The sequence below is a fragment of the Oncorhynchus gorbuscha genome, linkage group LG16 (genome assembly GCF_021184085.1).
Source record: "Oncorhynchus gorbuscha isolate QuinsamMale2020 ecotype Even-year linkage group LG16, OgorEven_v1.0, whole genome shotgun sequence".
Taxonomy (NCBI): domain Eukaryota; kingdom Metazoa; phylum Chordata; class Actinopteri; order Salmoniformes; family Salmonidae; genus Oncorhynchus; species Oncorhynchus gorbuscha.
Window position 1 is genome coordinate 47,493,320 of NC_060188.1, and position 19,484 is coordinate 47,512,803.

The window sequence follows — 19,484 nt, forward strand, 5'->3', positions numbered from 1 at the left end:
CACTTTCAGCAACATCTGGTATCCCATCCAGGGACTGACATGGACCAACCCTGCTTAGCTTCAGAAGCAAGCCAGCAGTGGGATGTAGAGTGGTGTGCTGCTGACGACACTGACACGCGTGTGCACACAGAGACCACGCCAGCGCACGCATCGAAAGCTGTATGCCAACTGGGGTTGTTGCCAATGAGCATATGTCATTAATCAACTTCCCTGGTCAAACAAAGGTACATGCATGTAAATAAATGGTGAGACAAGTGGAGGAATAGAGGAGTTGAGTCTCACCTTGAACTCTGAGATCATTGGGTTCTCACTCTGTTTGAGTGAGGACAGGTCCAGGCGTCTTTGGTAGTCCTCTAGCCTCTGTAGGGAGAGGAGCACACAGACTCATCAGCACTGGCTAGACAGGACCTATACAGTCCCTTCGCTGATATATTGTGGTAGAAAGGTGGCAGGCATAAGAGTTGCACTGTTTACTATATTTTACATGAATACTGTTTACACAGGAAACTCATGTATTTGTTTAAGCATTTACTATTAAATAGAAGAGAACCCATTTGGTGTTAGGCTGTGCTCCTTCAGGTGAGCTCACTGCCAGAGCAATACATCAATTATTAACATTTGAATACAATTTGAGGCTGGGGTGGTGGTGGACTGGCAGAAAACAGACAAAGCATAGCAGGTGGCAGCAACAGTTACAGGAGCCGAAATATTAAGCAGAAAAGACAAACCAATCGCATAGCTAGGATATGTGTGCACAACTGGTCAATTTAAATAGACTGCCATATTAAGGTAGGAAGTGTTGTTTGAATCCCTTTATCAGTTTCCCATCTGAACTGGCTTCGCTTAATTTTGCCAAACAGTTTTCCACTGATTCATTTAATCTTCACCATCAACATGACAACTGTTGGTGTAGCTCAGCTGTGGACATGTGTCTAGTCCCAGTGGTTCTCCTCTCCATAGTCAGTTACCTGTTTGTTCTCTGCCTCTTTCACTGTCTGGTTGACATAGTTGAGGATTTTCCTGCAGCACTCCCCGGCCCTCTTCACCTTGTCCCTCTCCGCTGCATCCTCTGTCAGAAACCCCCCCACAAATTGATGATATCAGTCTTATGGATCGGATGCCTGGTTTTGCCAATGTACTTTGTCGGACCTGCCAGTAGTGCAGGACAGAGGCTATGCCCAGTGTGCGCTCATGACCTGAGAAAGGGGGAGGGAGTATTTATGGATGTAATATTTAGTCGTTTAAATCCAAAAATGCATTCTGATTGTCATAAGGTGGGGTCAAATTGACCGTTTTGTTTTGTCACAGAAAGGGATCAAATGTGTTTAACTTTTCCAGACAGCTACAGCTAATAATAAGCTAGCTAGTAGCTAATAGCGTTACATTTTGGTAGCGGCAAGCTGAATAATTAAAGCTGGCTAATCAGCATGGATATCTGAAAATGGCTGGGTACTGCCAAGAGCAAAAAAACGGAGGACCATCATGTCGAGTGAGATGCTAAGCTCACCGAGCAGTCTGCTGGGCCAACCACCGAGGTTGAGGGGCCTAGCAGAAAATGTAATACCACTCATCCCCCACGCTGCTTGCTGACCAACAAGATTGAGAAGAGCCAGGGCCTAGCACCAGCAGGATGAGGGCGACAACACAACAAGCACCTGCACCTCCGTTACTCCAGCCACTAGCACCTGACGACCTGTTGGATCTAACCAAAACTGAACCAGTGGAAGCAGTTTAGTGATTCTTGCAAAGTGAAATCGTAACCACAGCCCCACTCAGTGCTCTTCAAAGTAACGGCGGGGCGGGCCTTTGTCAGCAATTCCAACTGTGCTGTTGTCACTGGAACATGGATTTGGATAAACATTTGGGACATCTAGAGCAATGTGCGAAAATTCCTTCTCCGTTTTTCAGTGAACACAGAATGTTACATCAACGAAAAGCCCAGCTTGTCTAGCTGGCATTTGATAGGGGGCCTGACAAGTACATTTCGCCAGGAAGGAAAATGGAATCAGAAACTTCATGAGATTAACCTCTTCAACCTATGGGGGCGCTATGTCATTATTGGATAAAAAAAACGTGCCCGTTTTAAGCGCAATATTTTGTCACGAAAAGATGCTCGACTATGCATATAATTGGCAGCTTTGGAAAGAAAACACTCTGACGTTTTCAAAACTGCAAAGATATTATCTGTGAGTGCCATAGAACTCATGCTACAGGCGAAACCAAGATGAAACCTCAAACAGGAAATTAGCAGAATTTGAGGCTCTGTTTCCCATCGTCTCCTTATATGGCTGTGAATGTGTGATGAATGAACCTAAGCTCTCTGCCGTTCGTCCAAGATGTCTGCAGCATTGTGACGTATTTGTAGGCATATCATTGGAAGATTGGCCATAAGAGACTACATTTGCCAGGGGTCCGCCCGGTGTCCTTTGTCTAAATTGTTGCGTAATCTTCAGCTGCATGCATTTTGCCATGCGATTCAGAGGGGAAAGGACACTTCCACTAACCATATATCATCGAAGAGATATGTGAAAAACACCTTGAGGATTGGTTCTAAACAACGTTTGCCATGTTTCAGACGATATTATGGAGTTAATTTGAAAAAAAGTTTGGCGTTTGGATAACTGAATTTTCGTTTTTATTTGGTAGCCAAACGTGACGCACCAAACGGACCGATTTCTCCTGCACAAATAATCTTTCAGGAAAACTGAACATTTGCTATCTAACTGAGAGTCTCCTCATTGAAAACATCCGAAGTTCTTCAAAGGTAAATGATTTATTTGAATGTTTTTCTGGTTTTTGTGAAAATGTTGCCTGCTGATGCTAACGCTAAATGCTAATGCTAAATGCTAACGCTAAATGCTAAATGCTAGTCTTGCTATGGTTGAGAAGCATAATTTTGAAAATCTGAGATGACAGTGTTGTTAACAAAAGGCTAAGCTTGAGAGCTAGCATATTGATTTCATTTCATTTGCGATTTTCATGAATAGTTAACGTTGCGTTATGGTAATGAGCTTGCGGATAGATTTACACAATCCTGGATACAGGTTTTTTTAGTAGCTAAACGTGACGCACAAAATGGAGCGATTCCTCCTAAACAAATAATCTTTCAGGAAAAACGGAACATTTTCTATCTCTCCTCATTGAAAACATCCGAAGTTCTTCAAAGGTAAATGATTTTATTTGAATGGTTTTCTGTTTTTTTGTGAAAATGTTGCCTGCTGAATGCTAACGCTAAATGCTAATGCTAGCTATCAATAGCTATCAATACTGTTACACAAATGCTAGTTTTGCTATGGTTGAGAAGCATATTTTTGAAAATCTGAGATGACAGTGTTGTTAACAAAAGGCTAAGCTTGAGAGCTAGCATATTGATTTAATTTCATTTGCGATTTTCATGAATAGTTAACGTTGCGTTATGGTAATGAGCTTGAGGCTGTATTCACGATCCCGGATCCGGGATGGCTCGCCGCAAGAAGTTAAACACAACATGGAGGAGGCTGCAACTTGTGTAAATGGTAAGCTACAACCTTTATGGGCCTCCGTGCCAGAATTATGAATTAATTGATTTTCCCTCATGTACGCCTACTGTTTGTTTGGCGGATATTTTTTATGTCACAGTTTTAGATGTTTTGGCAGTGCATCCAACGTTATCCTTTCATCGCACTGACTGGTGGTAGCCTTCTTTCCATTGTCCTGAATCATTGGTTATGGTGTGTGCTGTTTAAATGAGCGCATCTTGGGCTACCAGTCTCGGTGGGCTTTTCTTCAACATTGTGTTTTCTTGTGTACAATAGTAAAACTATACCTTATTTGTTTTTGTTAATTTACAGATAGCCAGGGGCACACTCCAACGCACAGAGATAATTTGCAAACAAAGCATTTGTGTTTAGTGAGTCGGCCAGATCAGAGGCAGTAGGGATGACCAGGGATGTTCTCTGTTTAGTGAGTCGGCCAGATCAGAGGCAGTAGGGATGACCAGGGATGTTCTCTTGGTAAGTGTGTGAAATTGACAATTTTCCTATATCCAGTTAAGTACTTTTGGGTGTCAGGAAAAATGTATGGAATAAAAAGTTTTAAAAATTCTTTAGGAATGTAGTGAAGTAAAAGTAAAACATTTTCAAAAATATAAATAGTAAAGTACAGATACCCCAAGAAACTACTTAAGTAGTACTTTCAAATATTTTAACTTAAGTACTTTACACCACGGCAAATTAGCTACTGCCAGGTAGGACATTTCACATAAACTATTACTATAGAATATGCACTTAGTTTGATTTAGTTTTCCTTACTGAAACTCTCCCACACAGAAAATATTGCGCCCCTGGAGAAGTGGCGGCTTGGTTACGCTCATTGCGTCGTGTGTCAAAATCGTCAGAAAAGAAGCCTATAGTTCTAATTATTGAAGTTTAAGCGATGAAGCCTGTAATAATATTTGACAAGCTAGTGGTGCTCACCCTTTCGAGTTGATCTGTGCGTGTTGGTAGGCGCAAATTATGTGTAGGCCTAATGCAGCTATGGTTGCATTTCAGGTGCACATGTCGTAGTGGGGTGCATACTGTATCTTTCTTTTGTTATTATATAAAGTGACAGTTGTTAATGTGAACGGCTACAGTTTAGATACATTTTGTATATTTGAACAGTAGTAGGACTAACCCACCTTGTGTTATTAAGGCGCTAAAGCAATACTAGTAGTTGTGCCCTTCCATGGATTTAAAATGCCTCCTCAGGCATGTCACCCTGGAGCTGGGCCTGCAAATACGTGCAATATAGTCTTATGGAGTGGGCCAAATAAGTGCTCTACAAGACCAAGAATGTGAAGGGATGGGATGATGATGCCGGCTTCATTTATAGCCTAATCTTCAGAATAATTTCTTCTTCAGATTTTACGATCTCTGGTTGTAAAAGTAGCTAAATCTGCAGTGCTGCAATTGAAAAAGGCCTTTAGTTCAGTAATGTTATTAAATATTAGAAGATCATAGGGCTTGGAAATAAACCCCTCTTCAATCAACCATAAAGAAATGCAATACTTATCTTCCAACAGGTGGACTCAGAAGAAGAGAGATACAACTTATTCCAAATTCTTTTCAGGCCCAAGTCTCAATTTGTAATAGTTGTGTGGACAGACATGGTGTTTTCTAGTGGTGTCTGTCTACTGTACCTGTGTACTTGGCTATGCTCTCCAGCAGCAGTGGATACTTGGTCAGCCTCTGCATCTCCACTGGAATGATATCCTTCAGCTGCAGTCTGCGACACAGACGGTTGCTCTCAGCCTCCTTCGGGACGGGACACACACCCGAGTCAATACTACAGTCACTCACTCCAGATCACCTCAGTTCATCCATGCCTTGAATCTCCCCATCTATAACTGAGCTTGTATCAATAACTGAGCTTGTATCAATGGAGTCAATAACGTTGTATTGTTCTATATTGAATTGCAACGTGTAGTGCAGTATAGTATAATACTGTATATTGCACTACATTAGTATAGTATAATAAAGTATTGTATAGTATATCATAGCATAGTATAATAGTATAACATACCATAGTTTAGAAAAGTATAGTATATAGTTTGGTATTCATGGGTTGCACCTCACGTCATTGTTATGAACATTCTTAAGAAGGCTCATCCATGGGGCTAATGATTGTTTAGTCTAAATTACACGATAGTGGCTTGGAAATACGATGACATTGCTAAAGTAGGTGAATAGTTAGTAGGAAACAAAAAATAATATGAGGATGTCGTCAAATTTAATTTAAAACAATGTTGTCATTCGCAATAGAAAAGTTAGTTAGCTAAAATCCGGTGCTTTCCCCTCAATCTTACCTATCAAGCTAACGTTATACTACATCTAAAGTCAATCTGACGACATCACAATGATGACAACAGTCATTTTATTTCTACAAATGTTTAGCTTCCTATAGAAACCTATAGTGTGTCCAAGCCACTAACCTTGACTCTGTCAGGTTACTGACACAGAACCCCTCCACTGATTTCTTGGGCTCAGTGCTAGTGAATGACACTCAACCTGTCTTCATCATAAGGGAGGTTTCTGAGTCAAAGGTGAACAAGGTGATTAGCTCACTAAAGAACTCTAAAGCCAAAGATGTGTTTGGGATGGACTCTACCTTTCTTAAAAACTACAAAGAGTCACTCATTGGCCCCATTACTAAGGTCACCAACACATCTATTGGTCTCGGTGTGTTTCCAAGGGTATGGAAGTCGGCCATAATAACGGCCATCTTTAAATCAGGCGACCCTGCTGACGTGAGTAACTACAGGCCCATTAGTATACTACCTGTGGTGTCAAAGGTTGTTGAAAAGTGTGTAGCAGAACAACTGATTGCCCACCTCAACAATAGCCCCTTCACATTACACTCCATGCAGTTTGGCTTCAGAGCGAAACACTCCACAGAAACGGCCAACTGCTTTCTTCTGGAAAATGTTAAGTCCAAGATGGACAAAGGGGGTGCTGTTGGGGCTGTGTTTCTGGACCTAAGGAAGGCTTTTGATACTGTTAACCATGAGATTCGCATCACAAAATTGTCCAAGTTCAACTTTTCCCCTGATGCCTTGAGATGGATGAAATCATACCTTGAAGGCAGAACACAGTGTGTCAGAGTGAGCAATGAGCTGTCGCCCACTCATAGCTATGATGTGGGCGTGCCCCAAGGGTCAATACTGGGGCCCCTCCTGTTCAGCCTGTACATTAATGATCTGCCTTCTGTCTGTACTGGGTCTGAAGTTCAAATGTATGCAGATGATACAGTGATATATGTGCACGCAAAGAGCAAACAACAAGCTGCACAAGAACTCACTACTGTAATGGTCCAGGTTACAAAGTGGCTCAGTGACTCGTGTTTGCATCTCAATGTGATAAAAACTGTTTGCATGTTCTTCACAAAGAGGGCAACAGATGCTACTGAGCCAGATGTCTATGTGTCAGGGGAGAAGCTCCAGGTGGTATCCGATTTTAAGTACCTTGGCATCATACTTGATTCCAACCTCTCTTTTAAAAAGCATGTGAAAAAGGTAATTCAAATAACCAAATTCAACCTAGCTAATTTCCGATTTATACGAAATTGTTTGACTACCCGGTCGCATTCACAGGTAGTATCACATTTTCACTTCATTTCATTACAGTACAACGGTTTGATTTGTTTGATCGTAGCTAGCTACATAGCCGTCTTTGTATCAAAGATAATTGTGTAGTCTAGAGCGATTTTCTAGGTTCGCTAGCCAGCTATTGTCGTTCTTTTAACGCAACGTAACGTAAACAACACTGCTAGCTAGCCAGCTAGCCCCCGAATAGCAACACTGCAGAAACTATTACACTCAACGGAACGACTTGATTAGTGTAGTGTCAACAACGCACCCACTGCCAGCTGGCCTACTTCAGCAGTACTGTATCATTTTAATCATTTTAGTCAATAAGATTCTTGCTACGTAGCTTAACTTTCTGAACATTCGAGACGTGTAGTCCACTTGTCATTCCAATCTCCTTTGCATTAGCGTAGCCTCTTCTGTAGCCTGTCAACTATGTGTCTGTTTATCCCTGTTCTCTCCTCTCTGCACAGACCATACAAACGCTCCTCACCGCGTGGCCGCGGCCACCCTACTCTGGTGGTCCCAGCGCGCACGACCCACGTGGAGTTCCAGGTCTCCGGTAGCCTCTGGAACTGCCAATCTGCGGTCAACAAGGCAGAGTTCATCTCAGCCTATGCCTCCCTCCAGTCCCTCGACTTCTTGGCACTGACGGAAACATGGATCACCACAGACAACACTGCTACTCCTACTGCTCTCTCTTCGTCCGCCCACGTGTTCTCGCACACCCCGAGAGCGTCTGGTCAGCGGGGTGGTGGCACCGGGATCCTCATCTCTCCCAAGTGGTCATTCTCTCTTTCTCCCCTTACCCATCTGTCTATTGCCTCCTTTGAATTCCATGCTGTCACAGTTACTAGCCCTTTCAAGCTTAACATCCTTATCATTTATCGCCCTCCAGGTTCCCTCGGAGAGTTCATCAATGAGCTTGATGCCTTGATAAGCTCCTTTCCTGAGGACGGCTCACCTCTCACAGTTCTGGGCGACTTTAACCTCCCCACGTCTACCTTTGACTCTTTCCTCTCTGCCTCCTTCTTTCCACTCCTCTCCTCTTTTGACCTCACCCTCTCACCTTCCCCCCCTACTCACAAGGCAGGCAATACGCTCGACCTCATCTTTACTAGATGCTGTTCCTCCACTAACCTCATTGCAACTCCCCTCCAAGTCTCCGACCACTGCCTTGTATCCTTTTACCTCTCGCTCTCATCCAACACCTCCCACACTGCCCCTACTCGGATGGTATCGCGCCGTCCCAACCTTCGCTCTCTCTCCCCCGCTACTCTCTCCTCTTCCATCCTATCATCTCTTCCCTCCGCTCAAACCTTCTCCCACCTATCTCCTGATTCTGCCTCCTCAACCCTCCTCTCCTCCCTCTCTGCATCCCTTGACTCTCTATGTCCCCTATCCTCCAGGCCGGCTCGGTCCTCCCTCCCGCTCCGTGGCTCGATGACTCATTGCGAGCTCACAGAACAGGGCTCCGGGCAGCCGAGCGGAAATGGAGGAAAACTCGCCTCCCTGCGGACCTGGCATCCTTTCACTCCCTCCTCTCTACATTTTCCTCCTCTGTCTCTGCTGCTAAAGCCACTTTCTACCACGCTAAATTCCAAGCATCTGCCTCTAACCCTAGGAAGCTCTTTGCCACCTTCTCCTCCCTCCTGAATCCTCCGCCCCCTCCCCCCCCTCCTCCCTCTCTGCAGATGACTTCGTCAACCATTTTGAAAAGAAGGTCGACGACATCCGATCCTCGTTTGCTAAGTCAAACGACACCGCTGGTTCTGCTCACACTGCCCTACCCTGTGCTCTGACCTCTTTCTCCCCTCTCTCTCCAGATGAAATCTCGCGTCTTGTGACGGCCGGCCGCCCAACAACCTGCCCGCTTGACCCTATCCCCTCCTCTCTTCTCCAGACCATTTCCGGAGACCTTCTCCCTTACCTCACCTCGCTCATCAACTCATCCCTGACCGCTGGCTACGTCCCTTCCGTCTTCAAGAGAGCGAGAGTTGCACCCCTTCTGAAAAAACCTACACTCGATCCCTCCGATGTCAACAATTACAGACCAGTATCCCTTCTTTCTTTTCTCTCCAAAACTCTTGAACGTGCCGTCCTTGGCCAGCTCTCCCGCTATCTCTCTCTGAATGACCTTCTTGATCCAAATCAGTCAGGTTTCAAGACTAGTCATTCAACTGAGACTGCTCTCCTCTGTATCACGGAGGCGCTCCGCACTGCTAAAGCTAACTCTCTCTCCTCTGCTCTCATCCTTCTAGATCTATCGGCTGCCTTCGATACTGTGAACCATCAGATCCTCCTCTCCACCCTCTCCGAGTTGGGCATCTCCGGCGCGGCCCACGCTTGGATTGCGTCCTACCTGACAGGTCGCTCCTACCAGGTGGCGTGGCGAGAATCTGTCTCCTCACCACGCGCTCTCACCACTGGTGTCCCCCAGGGCTCTGTTCTTGGCCCTCTCCTATTCTCGCTATACACCAAGTCACTTGGCTCGGTCATAACCTCACATGGTCTCTCTTATCATTGCTATGCAGACGACACACAATTAATCTTCTCCTTTCCCCCTTCTGATGACCAGGTGGCGAATCGCATCTCTGCATGTCTGGCAGACATATCAGTGTGGATGACGGATCACCACCTCAAGCTGAACCTCGGCAAGACGGAGCTGCTCTTCCTCCCGGGGAAGGACTGCCCGTTCCATGATCTCGCCATCACGGTTGACAACTCCATTGTGTCCTCCTCCCAGAGCGCCAAGAACCTTGGCGTGATCCTGGACAACACCCTGTCGTTCTCAACCAACATCAAGGCGGTGGCCCGTTCCTGTAGGTTCATGCTCTACAACATCCGCAGAGTACGACCCTGCCTCACACAGGAAGCGGCGCAGGTCCTAATCCAGGCACTTGTCATCTCCCGTCTGGATTACTGCAACTCGCTGTTGGCTGGGCTCCCTGCCTGTGCCATTAAACCCCTTCAACTCATCCAGAACGCCGCAGCCCGTCTGGTGTTCAACCTTTCCAAGTTCTCTCACGTCACCCCGCTCCTCCGTTCTCTCCACTGGCTTCCAGTTGAAGCTCGCATCCGCTACAAGACCATGGTGCTTGCCTACGGAGCTGTGAGGGGAACGGCACCTCAGTACCTCCAGGCTCTGATCAGGCCCTACACCCAAACAAGGGCACTGCGTTCATCCACCTCTGGCCTGCTCGCCTCCCTACCACTGAGGAAGTACAGCTCCCGCTCAGCCCAGTCAAAACTGTTCGCTGCCCTGGCCCCCCAATGGTGGAACAAACTCCCTCACGACGCCAAGACAGCGGAGTCAATCACCACCTTCCGGAGACACCTGAAACCCCACCTCTTTAAGGAATACCTAGGATAGGATAAGTAATCCCTCTCACCCCCCTAAGTTTTAGATGCACTATTGTTAAGTGACTGTCCCACTGGATGTCATAAGGTGAATGCACCAATTTGTAAGTCGCTCTGGATAAGAGCGTCTGCTAAATGACTTAAATGTAAATGTAAATGTAAAGGTAGCAAAACTGTACTTCAATTCTATGATACTCCCCCACTTAACATACTGCTTGACTAGTTGGGCCCAAGCTTGCTGTACAACATTAAAACCTATTCATTCTGTCTACAAACAGGCTCTCAAAGTGCTTGATAGGAAGCCCAATAGCCATCATCATTGTCACATCCTTAGAAAACATGAGCTCTTGAGTTGGGAAAATCTTGTGCAATACACCGACGCATGTCTTGTATTCAAGATCCTTAATGGCCTGGCTCCCCTTCCACTCAATATTTTTGTTAAACAGAAAACCCAGACATATGGCAGCAGATCCACAAGGTCTGCCATGAGAGGTGACTGTATAGTTCCCCTAAGGAAAAGCACCTTTAGTAAATCTGCATTCTCTGTGAGAGCTTCCCATGTCTGGAATACACTGCCATCAGACACACATAACTGCACCACATATCACACTTTCACAAAATGCTTGAAGACCTGGCTAAAGGTCAATCAGATTTGTGAACATGGTCCCTAGCTGTGTGTTGCCGCTTTCCATGTTGTCTGTTGTCTGTAGCTTGTGAGGTGTGGAAACACTTTGTTGCTTTTATGAATTTTGTTTTGCTGCTTTTTGTTCTATGTTGCTCTATGTCTTGCTTGTCCTATGTTGCTATGTCTTGCTTGTTCTATGGTGCTATTGTCTATATTGTAATTGTTTTTAATAACCTACCCAGGGACTGCGGTTGAAAATTAGCCGGCTGGCTAAAACCGGCACTTTTACTGAAACGTTGATTAATGTGCACTGTCCCTGTAAAAATAAAATACACTAAACTAAACTAAAAACTATGATGCACTTCAGACAAAATCTAAATTAGCAGCAATTATGAAAGCATTGAGTAGAACGTCCAGTCCTCAAGACAACCTTCACAACAAAATTGTGACGCAACATGCAACCCATGACTAGTATAGTATAATATAGTATAGTTAAGTATATTGTCGTACCTGCATAAAGGAGGTGAAGCGCTGGTCCTTCTTCTGCCGGGTCTTGATGAGTTCCAGGGCGAAGGGCTGGTTACTGCAGAAGGTGCCCACCGCCCGCTTGATCTTCTCCTCCTCGCCATCACTGAACTACACATGCACACACAGAAAGACATGGTAACATGTGCAAAAACACATACGCACGGAGGGACATGGACACACCCGTACGCACGGAGGGACATGGACACACCCGTATGAACGGAGGGACATGGACACACCCGTATGAACGGAGGGACATGGATACACCCGTACGCACGGAGGGACATGGACACACCCGTACGCACGGAGGGACATGGACACACCCGTATGCACGGAGGAACATGGACACACTCTTATGCACGGAGGGACATGGACACACCCGTACGCACAGAGGGACATGGACACACCCGTATGCACGGAGGGACATGGACACACCCGTACGCACAGAGGGACATGGACACACTCGTATGCACGGAGGGACATGGACACACCCGTACGCACAGAGGGACATGGACACACCCTTACGCACAGAGGGACATGGACACACCCGTACGCACAGAGAGACATGGACACACTCGTATGCACGGAGGGACATGGACACACCCGTATGAACGGAGGGACATGGATACACCCGTACGCACGGAGGGACATGGACACACCCGTACGCACGGAGGGACATGGACACACCCGTATGCACGGAGGAACATGGACACACCCGTACGCACAGAGGGACATGGACACACTCGTATGCACGGAGGGACATGGACACACCCGTACGCACAGAGGGACATGGACACACCCTTACGCACAGAGGGACATGGACACACCCGTACGCACAGAGAGACATGGACACACTCGTATGCACGGAGGGACATGGACACACCCGTACGCACAGAGGGACATGGACACACCCGTATGCACATGGACACAACCGTATGCACGGACGGACATGGACACAACCGTATGCACGGAGGGACATGGACACACCCGTACGCATGGAGGGACATGGACACACCCGTACGCATGGAGGGACACAAAGACAAACACACGCACGACATGGACAGACAAATGACGCGCGCACACACACACACAACAATGTTATCCCAATGGCTTTTGGATGTACAGTAATACTCCCCCCTCCCCTTTCCTGCAGTGACGGAAAGTTTGTCCCAAATGGCCCATAGGGCTCTGGTCAAATGTAATGCACTATAAAAGGGAATATGCTGCCATTTAGGATGCAAGTCTTTTCTTACCCAAGCTAGTAGATCGTCTCCTATCAGGTCTATCACTGACGTCTCGTTCTTCTTCCGAATGACTGTCACCTGTTCTGTTATCGACACTAGGGAGGGAGAGAAAAGCGATTACATGAGATGAGATAGCAAGGATTGCTAAGGTCCATATCAATGATTTAGGAAGTGAAAATGGAAGTTGGGATTAGCCCTGAGAGAAGAGTTTAACCGACACTGACATACACACAGCGTACCATGTAGCTGGACAATCTCCTCTAGGTTAGTAAAGATGTGTTTAATGTCTCCAGGAGGCAGGATGCTGTCTCGGGTTAGTTTCTGGTAGAACACGTTATCCAGAACCTTCAACATCCTCAGGTGGGCTCGCTCTGTGTAGAACAGCTCTGTGGAGACACGCACAAAGTCAGACCCAAAGAATGAAACAGAACAAGACTGCTGTCAGCACATTCTAAAGCTATGCAGGCCTATGACATCAGCCACTAGTGTATTTTATACAACGGGTGTGTCTAATCGTAATCCTAAATCCATGACGTTAAAATGCTTATTTCCTCTGTTCCATCTGACTGCACAATCCACTGTCTCATCAGCCCAGACAGGGAAGTTATAAACTTGATATCCACTATAAAAAGCATCTAGACATTATCTCACATTTCTTTTAGACTAACATTTAGTTTTCAACAGCAGAGATTTCTATAAACCTTGCTGTCTGTCTCGGACATTTGCAACATTGTTTCAATGAACGTGTAGGGGTCGCAAGAGAGAGGGCAGGCAGAGTGTCTCAGCCATTCGAAATCATGAATGAGCTGGCATCCTTTTTATGGATATATACAAAGAAATGTCAATTGAAAAAAGGTCAAATGAAACAAAGTGCAGCTAGTTTGGAGTCTTTCCAGCTTCAGTTTGAAGTTATTGTGTTGTGCAGAGGCGAACTCCTCTGAACAACCGTGTCCTAATGAGAGCACATTTTCTATCCCAGGCAAAATCGTTCCTCATTAGCTTATTGCTATCGATGTATCCAAATAAATGTCACTAGAAAACAGCTTAAACTAATGCAGCTACTGTTGTTATTCTTTCTGCACTGTTTGGCGTGACTGTAAGTTAGCTGTTGTTGGCTAGCTAGCAAGCAAAGGATTAGAACGCTGCCAGCCAGTATGGCAATGGAACATTTAGAACGAATGACTGAGTCGCGTCCATAGATACAGAACCAATAGAACAAACGACCAGCCGGCTTGGGTAGCAACCTTAGATTTGTTTTGGGACTATATGTTGAGGAAGGATGAAATAGTATGAATAAATTCATCAAAGTTTATGAAAATATGTCATTAGGTCATCAATCATTATTTGAATATGTTGGTAACCCATTGTATAACAGTGATAATGCCCTCGAAGCCGGTGTTTAGAGGATATATTGGCACAGTTTGCAATATCCGTGCCAATATATCCTCCAAACCCCGGCTTTGAAGGCATTGTCACTTAAATGTATCTTTATGGTCATAAACTAGGTGGAACCCATCTTCTTCCCAATAGATGGCATCATTCTAACGTGACTGCATCTGACTTAAGACAATGAGGTGGAAACAAGATTTTATTTTGGGATTGAGGCCTGCAAATCCCCTGGTGTATCAGGATCTACACAACATGTTGACGAATTTGGACACTTTCTTACGAAAACATCACACGAACTTTAGTGGCTTGTTGTTTAGCTAGCGGATCTACAATCACTGATACTCATAGTGAAAAAGTTCACCACTTGAATGGACACAGTAGCCTTGGTCATGGACACAAACTCAAATAACTAATTAGGTCAGGCTGGGGCGGCTAGGATATAAAGCTATGTATGAAAATAGAGAACAAATTCTAATCCAGCACATCATACTTGCCATCTCAATAACAATGTCTCTTAACAGCTAACATGGCTTGCAATATTCAACAAATCTATCTTCAGCAGACTGATAGCATGAAACTACTCGATCTGTATGATTGATCCCCAGGCAGCAGGACACTATGTGGAAGAGAAATGGTTACCGGCCTCACCGTTGATGACTTCCTGTCTCTTGATCTCCTGTGGCGTCAGGCCCGCCAGGACCTCTCGGCTGACTAGCGTCTGCCAGTTGGGAGAGTCCTGCTTGCACTCGATCTCATTCCCCAGGTCGTCCTCATTCGGCACATCTGGACAGCCTAAACCCTGCATCCTGACATGAGAACAACAAGTCGCTGATGATGACACCTGGATTGTGTTCATTAGGGCATGCAGTGGCAACATTTTTTCAACGGAAAATGAAAACAAGCATTTCTTATTGGATAAGAGTTCAGGGTGTCCCTCCCTGTTTCAGTCAGTCTTCTTCTGGTTGGTTTTATTTACCTTTACCTAATGAACACGTCCCTGGGGCCATTTAAACAACATTAAAGCGCAAGTCTCCCATTGAGATCAATGTGTGATTAATTGGGAAAGTTACCAAGTTACTAAGTGCAGATGTCAAGCCTTTAATAATAGGTTGAGAGAGGTGGACTATTAACTCAATCAATTCTATTCAAAGATTTCGCCAGAGTTAAGAGGCTCCCGAGTGGCGCAGCAGTCTAAGGCACTGCAACTCAGTGCTAGAGGCGTCACTACAGACCCTGGTTCGATCCCGGGCTGTATCACAACCGGCCGTGATCGGGAGTTCCATAGGGTGGCTCACAATTGGCCCAGGGTTAGGGGAGGGTTTGGTCTGGGTAGGCCGCCTTGTAAATAAGAATTTGTTCTTAACTGACTTGCCTCGTTAACTAAAGGTTAAATAAGTCAAGTTTAATCACATTAATGATGATTAATCAAGCACCACTGATTCAGTTCATTAAATTGTGTGGGAAACGCAAACCCTTTGAATAGCTGATGCCACAGAACAACTGAGGAAAATCAGTTCTCATTCATGCCAAACCTTCATACGACTACAGAGACCAAAAAAATATCTAAAATAAACAGACCTGGATTCAAATACTATTTGAAATAATTTCAAATTCTTTGTCCGTACTTGATTGAGCTTGCCTGGCTAAATTGACCAATGGAACAGTCAAACTAGCGCAACTGCTCAAAGTATTTGAATGATTTCAAATACTATTTGAACCCAGGTCTGTAAACAACATCACATGAAATGGACAACAACACAAATAAAAGTTAAAAAAGACTCACCTCCGGGCTGGTTTGGGTGTGCTTCCCTCTTGAACTCTGGAGAGAGAAGATCACAGTCAACACACTTTCTACCGAGCCCAAATCCCGGAGGTCCTAAGGCATAGATTGGAGAACTCCCCATCTCCAAGCAATACACCATAAGAGGACATATTATTTCAATGAGTTTCAATAAGGTAATGAATGATCAGAGAGACAAAGAAAGGGATTTCAATGGCTCCAGTATGTCACTGAGTGCTGTAGTAGAACAGATATGGCTCTGAGTACGATGGCTGGGTATGGGCTGGGTATCCCGGCACAATGGCCGAATGAGACTGTGAGACAGCAGACTTTGCTGTCGACCGGTGATGTCGGATGATAACAAATGAGCTTGGCAGTGGACCAACACATCAGCAAAACATTCTGCCTTGGAAGGATTTTTCTGGGAAAGCTTGCTCCTTCGTCAGACCAATATTTTAGTGATCATGCAATTCATCCAGCATGAGATTTAGTGTGTGTCCCAAATGGCACCATATTTCCCTATTTAGTGACCTACTTTTGACTATATAGGTAATGGGATGCCATTTGGTTTGTAGACTTAGCGTAGATTTGTGTTGACCCAGAAGACAGTCCTCACTCTGATTAGATAAACTGTTCAAGATGAAAGGTTGGTATAGATTAGAGTTTCTCAACCCTTAAACAGATTAGACATTCACTATGTATTGACGAAACCATCACATTTGATTACAGCAGATCTGCCCTCAGTATTTCTACGTGGTGTACTTCTCAATGGTCATGTAGGCTAAGTAACTAGCACATTATATGGAAAGGTGCTGTCACCAAGTCAATAAGCCTATCTTACTATAACCTCACTATGTAAAAAATATGATTTTTGAGGGGGGTAAACGCCAATGCAAGCAAAGACATTATCATCATATAATTTGTAAACTTTTTTGTTGTTGCATTGGTCGTAAAATACATTGATTTATGTTCTCGCTTACCTCATAGTTTAGTAAAAAAAGTGTTAAAGAAATAGGCTCATTGAGTCAATTGACTTCAATGGCCCCATTAGCCTGAATTCGTCTCCATATTTAAGTTGTATATTTCCCAAAGTCTAATCAATACCTAGCTGTGTGTTTTACACTGAAGTGTGTTATAGTAAGAGAGACACTATCAAAGGTGTATAGACCACGTGGCATGTGTGGTCTAACAGCTAGTACCGCGTAGTCGGCAATAGTTTGAATCCAACCCGACACCATGACATTGTGCCCGCCCTTACCCGTCACTCTCACGCTCCTCCTCCTGCAATTGGTCCAGGGTGCAGGGGCTGAAGTCAAAGTGGGTGCTGGTTGGGTGGGCCATCCTGTTCTGGGTGTCGCCCGAGTGGAGCCAGTCAGAGCTCAGTCTGGGCAGGGCGGAGGAGGGAGTGAGACCTGGAGAGGAGAGAACAAAGGAGGAGAGGAGAGGTCAGGGGCTGTATGTAAAAATAATCTCGGAGTAAGAGTGCTGATCTACAATCTGGTCCCAACTGGCCCTGTAATCTTATTTCCGTTGTGATCTAAAAGAAAAGACCGATCCTAAATCAACAGTCCTACTCAGACACTTGATATGACCGCAGAGGGAGGTCCCCACATTAGAACAATAATCCAAAGGTAAAGGGGTAGTGTCCCTCCACAAGTGGATTAATAAAGTTATATTCAATTCTACCAGGGTGAATGTTCCTCTCCATGTGAATTAATAAACTTATATTCTACTCCACTTAAGTCCACATAAGTCCAACAGGAGGCAATACAGCGAAGGCTCACAGAAGTTTCTTCATTCGGAAGGTCAAACAAGATCTCCATTGAAGAGAAGCACGTTAGTCCACATTTACGCTGTGTTCATTGTCTTATCGTGTGATGGAACAAGCTCAAAAAACGAGATCCCCTTTAGTCGAAAAGCAGTGCAAGAAAGAATATCCGCACGACATATAGCAAGACGTTCAAAACTCAAATAGAGAGGGGTTGTTTCGACAGATCTTATACAGACAAAGACGACATGCGGACAAGAAGGCCGCCCCCCAATTAGGAATAAACAAGAAGAAACCAAAGAAGGCAATTATTTTCCAGAAGGCTGGGCCACTGTAAGACAGGCTAAACCAGTGTAATGAAGTCCTGACAACAAAAGGCCAGGGAGCAAACTTGTCGGAGAGGAGGGAAGTGGACCACAGAACAAAGGCAAACAAACAGCGTGGGAGAGAGAGGGTGGGGTGGTGCATGGAAATATAGAGAGGAAGCCAGATGGAAGCAAGACATGGAGGGAGAGAGTTGATATTGGATGAGGCGAGTCCGCCCCTCAAATATATAGCAATTGGAGCACTTGGAAAAGTACTGCAGCGCTATAACATAATCCTTTACCTTCTATCATTATTTGAGAAATTGGAGAGGAAAAGGCAAATAGGAAGAGAGAGTAAGGAGGAAAAGCATGGGGAAGAGACAAGGGGTCCCTACCCGAGTCAGAATCGCGTCTCATGGGGTCGGAGCCCTGGCTGGTTGGGGCACTGTGTGGGGGTGATGCGATGAAGGCCGAGGGGTCGGTTGCCACATCCGAGCCTGGATCCCTTGATTGGCTGCCGCAGGCCAAGGATTCTGGGAGATCTGGGATGCTTAAGATGGGCTGGGAGAGCTGCTTCTGAGGGCCCCGCTGTTTGTTCATCTCTATGGCCTTGCCGACTACACACACACACACACACAAACAAACAGACATGCCCGCATTAAAATAAACTACAGTCAGTACTGTAGCTCACATAGCCATGGGAAATCCATGGTAATACAGTTAATGATGCCATTGACCTTAACAATGGCCCCAGGACCAGTGGAAGCCAAATAACGCCATACCTTAAAAGATCCACCACCATATTTTACCATACGTATGAGGTACTTTCCTGCATATGCTTCTGTTTTTCAACACCAGAGGACATGAAAATAGAGCTCTTTGGCCACAAACACCAATGATGGGTTTGGTGTTGAAAAACATCAGAAAAGTACCTCATACCTACAGTACAATATAGTGGTGGATCTTTGATGTTATAGAGCCATTTTGCTTCCACTGAACCCCATTGAAAACCTGTGGTTTGAATTGAAGCAGCCAGTCCGTAAGAGCAGACAAAGGATATCAAGGATCTGGAAAGATTCTGTATTGTCACACCCTGACCTGTTTCACCTGTCTTGTGCTTGTCTCCACCCCCCACCAGATGTCTCCAATTTTACCCCATTATCCTGTGTATTTAAACCTGCATTTTCTGTTTGTCTGTTGTCAGTTTGTCTTGTCAGGTCATACCAGCGTGTTTCCCATTTTCCTGTTCTCAAGTTTTGTTTCTAGTCTTCCCGGTTCTGACTTTTCTGCTTGTCCTGTGCCTACCTGCTGTCCTGTACCTGCCTGACTCTGACCTGGATTATGAACCTCTGTCTGCCCTCGACCTACCCGGAGAATCTGATTTCA

The 19,484-nt window shown here is 45.2% G+C and overlaps 1 protein-coding gene across 4 annotated transcripts in view; it reads right to left on the reverse strand.

The window, feature by feature from the left end:
• LOC123998912 (rho guanine nucleotide exchange factor 12-like) overlaps positions 1–19,484 on the reverse strand; it is a 157,627-nt gene that overhangs the window by 21,900 nt on the left and 116,243 nt on the right. For all 4 annotated transcript variants that reach the window (XM_046304137.1, XM_046304135.1, XM_046304138.1 and 1 more), the window contains 10 exons: positions 18,494–18,715; positions 17,284–17,437; positions 16,029–16,064; positions 14,894–15,051; positions 13,096–13,242; positions 12,866–12,951; positions 11,598–11,723; positions 5,159–5,273; positions 969–1,069; positions 283–360 (listed from right to left, as the gene is read on the reverse strand). In XM_046304137.1, coding sequence (XP_046160093.1) covers positions 283–360; positions 969–1,069; positions 5,159–5,273; positions 11,598–11,723; positions 12,866–12,951; positions 13,096–13,242; positions 14,894–15,051; positions 16,029–16,064; positions 17,284–17,437; positions 18,494–18,715 — 1,223 coding nt within the window. The remainder of the gene's footprint in view (positions 1–282; positions 361–968; positions 1,070–5,158; positions 5,274–11,597; positions 11,724–12,865; positions 12,952–13,095; positions 13,243–14,893; positions 15,052–16,028; positions 16,065–17,283; positions 17,438–18,493; positions 18,716–19,484) is intronic.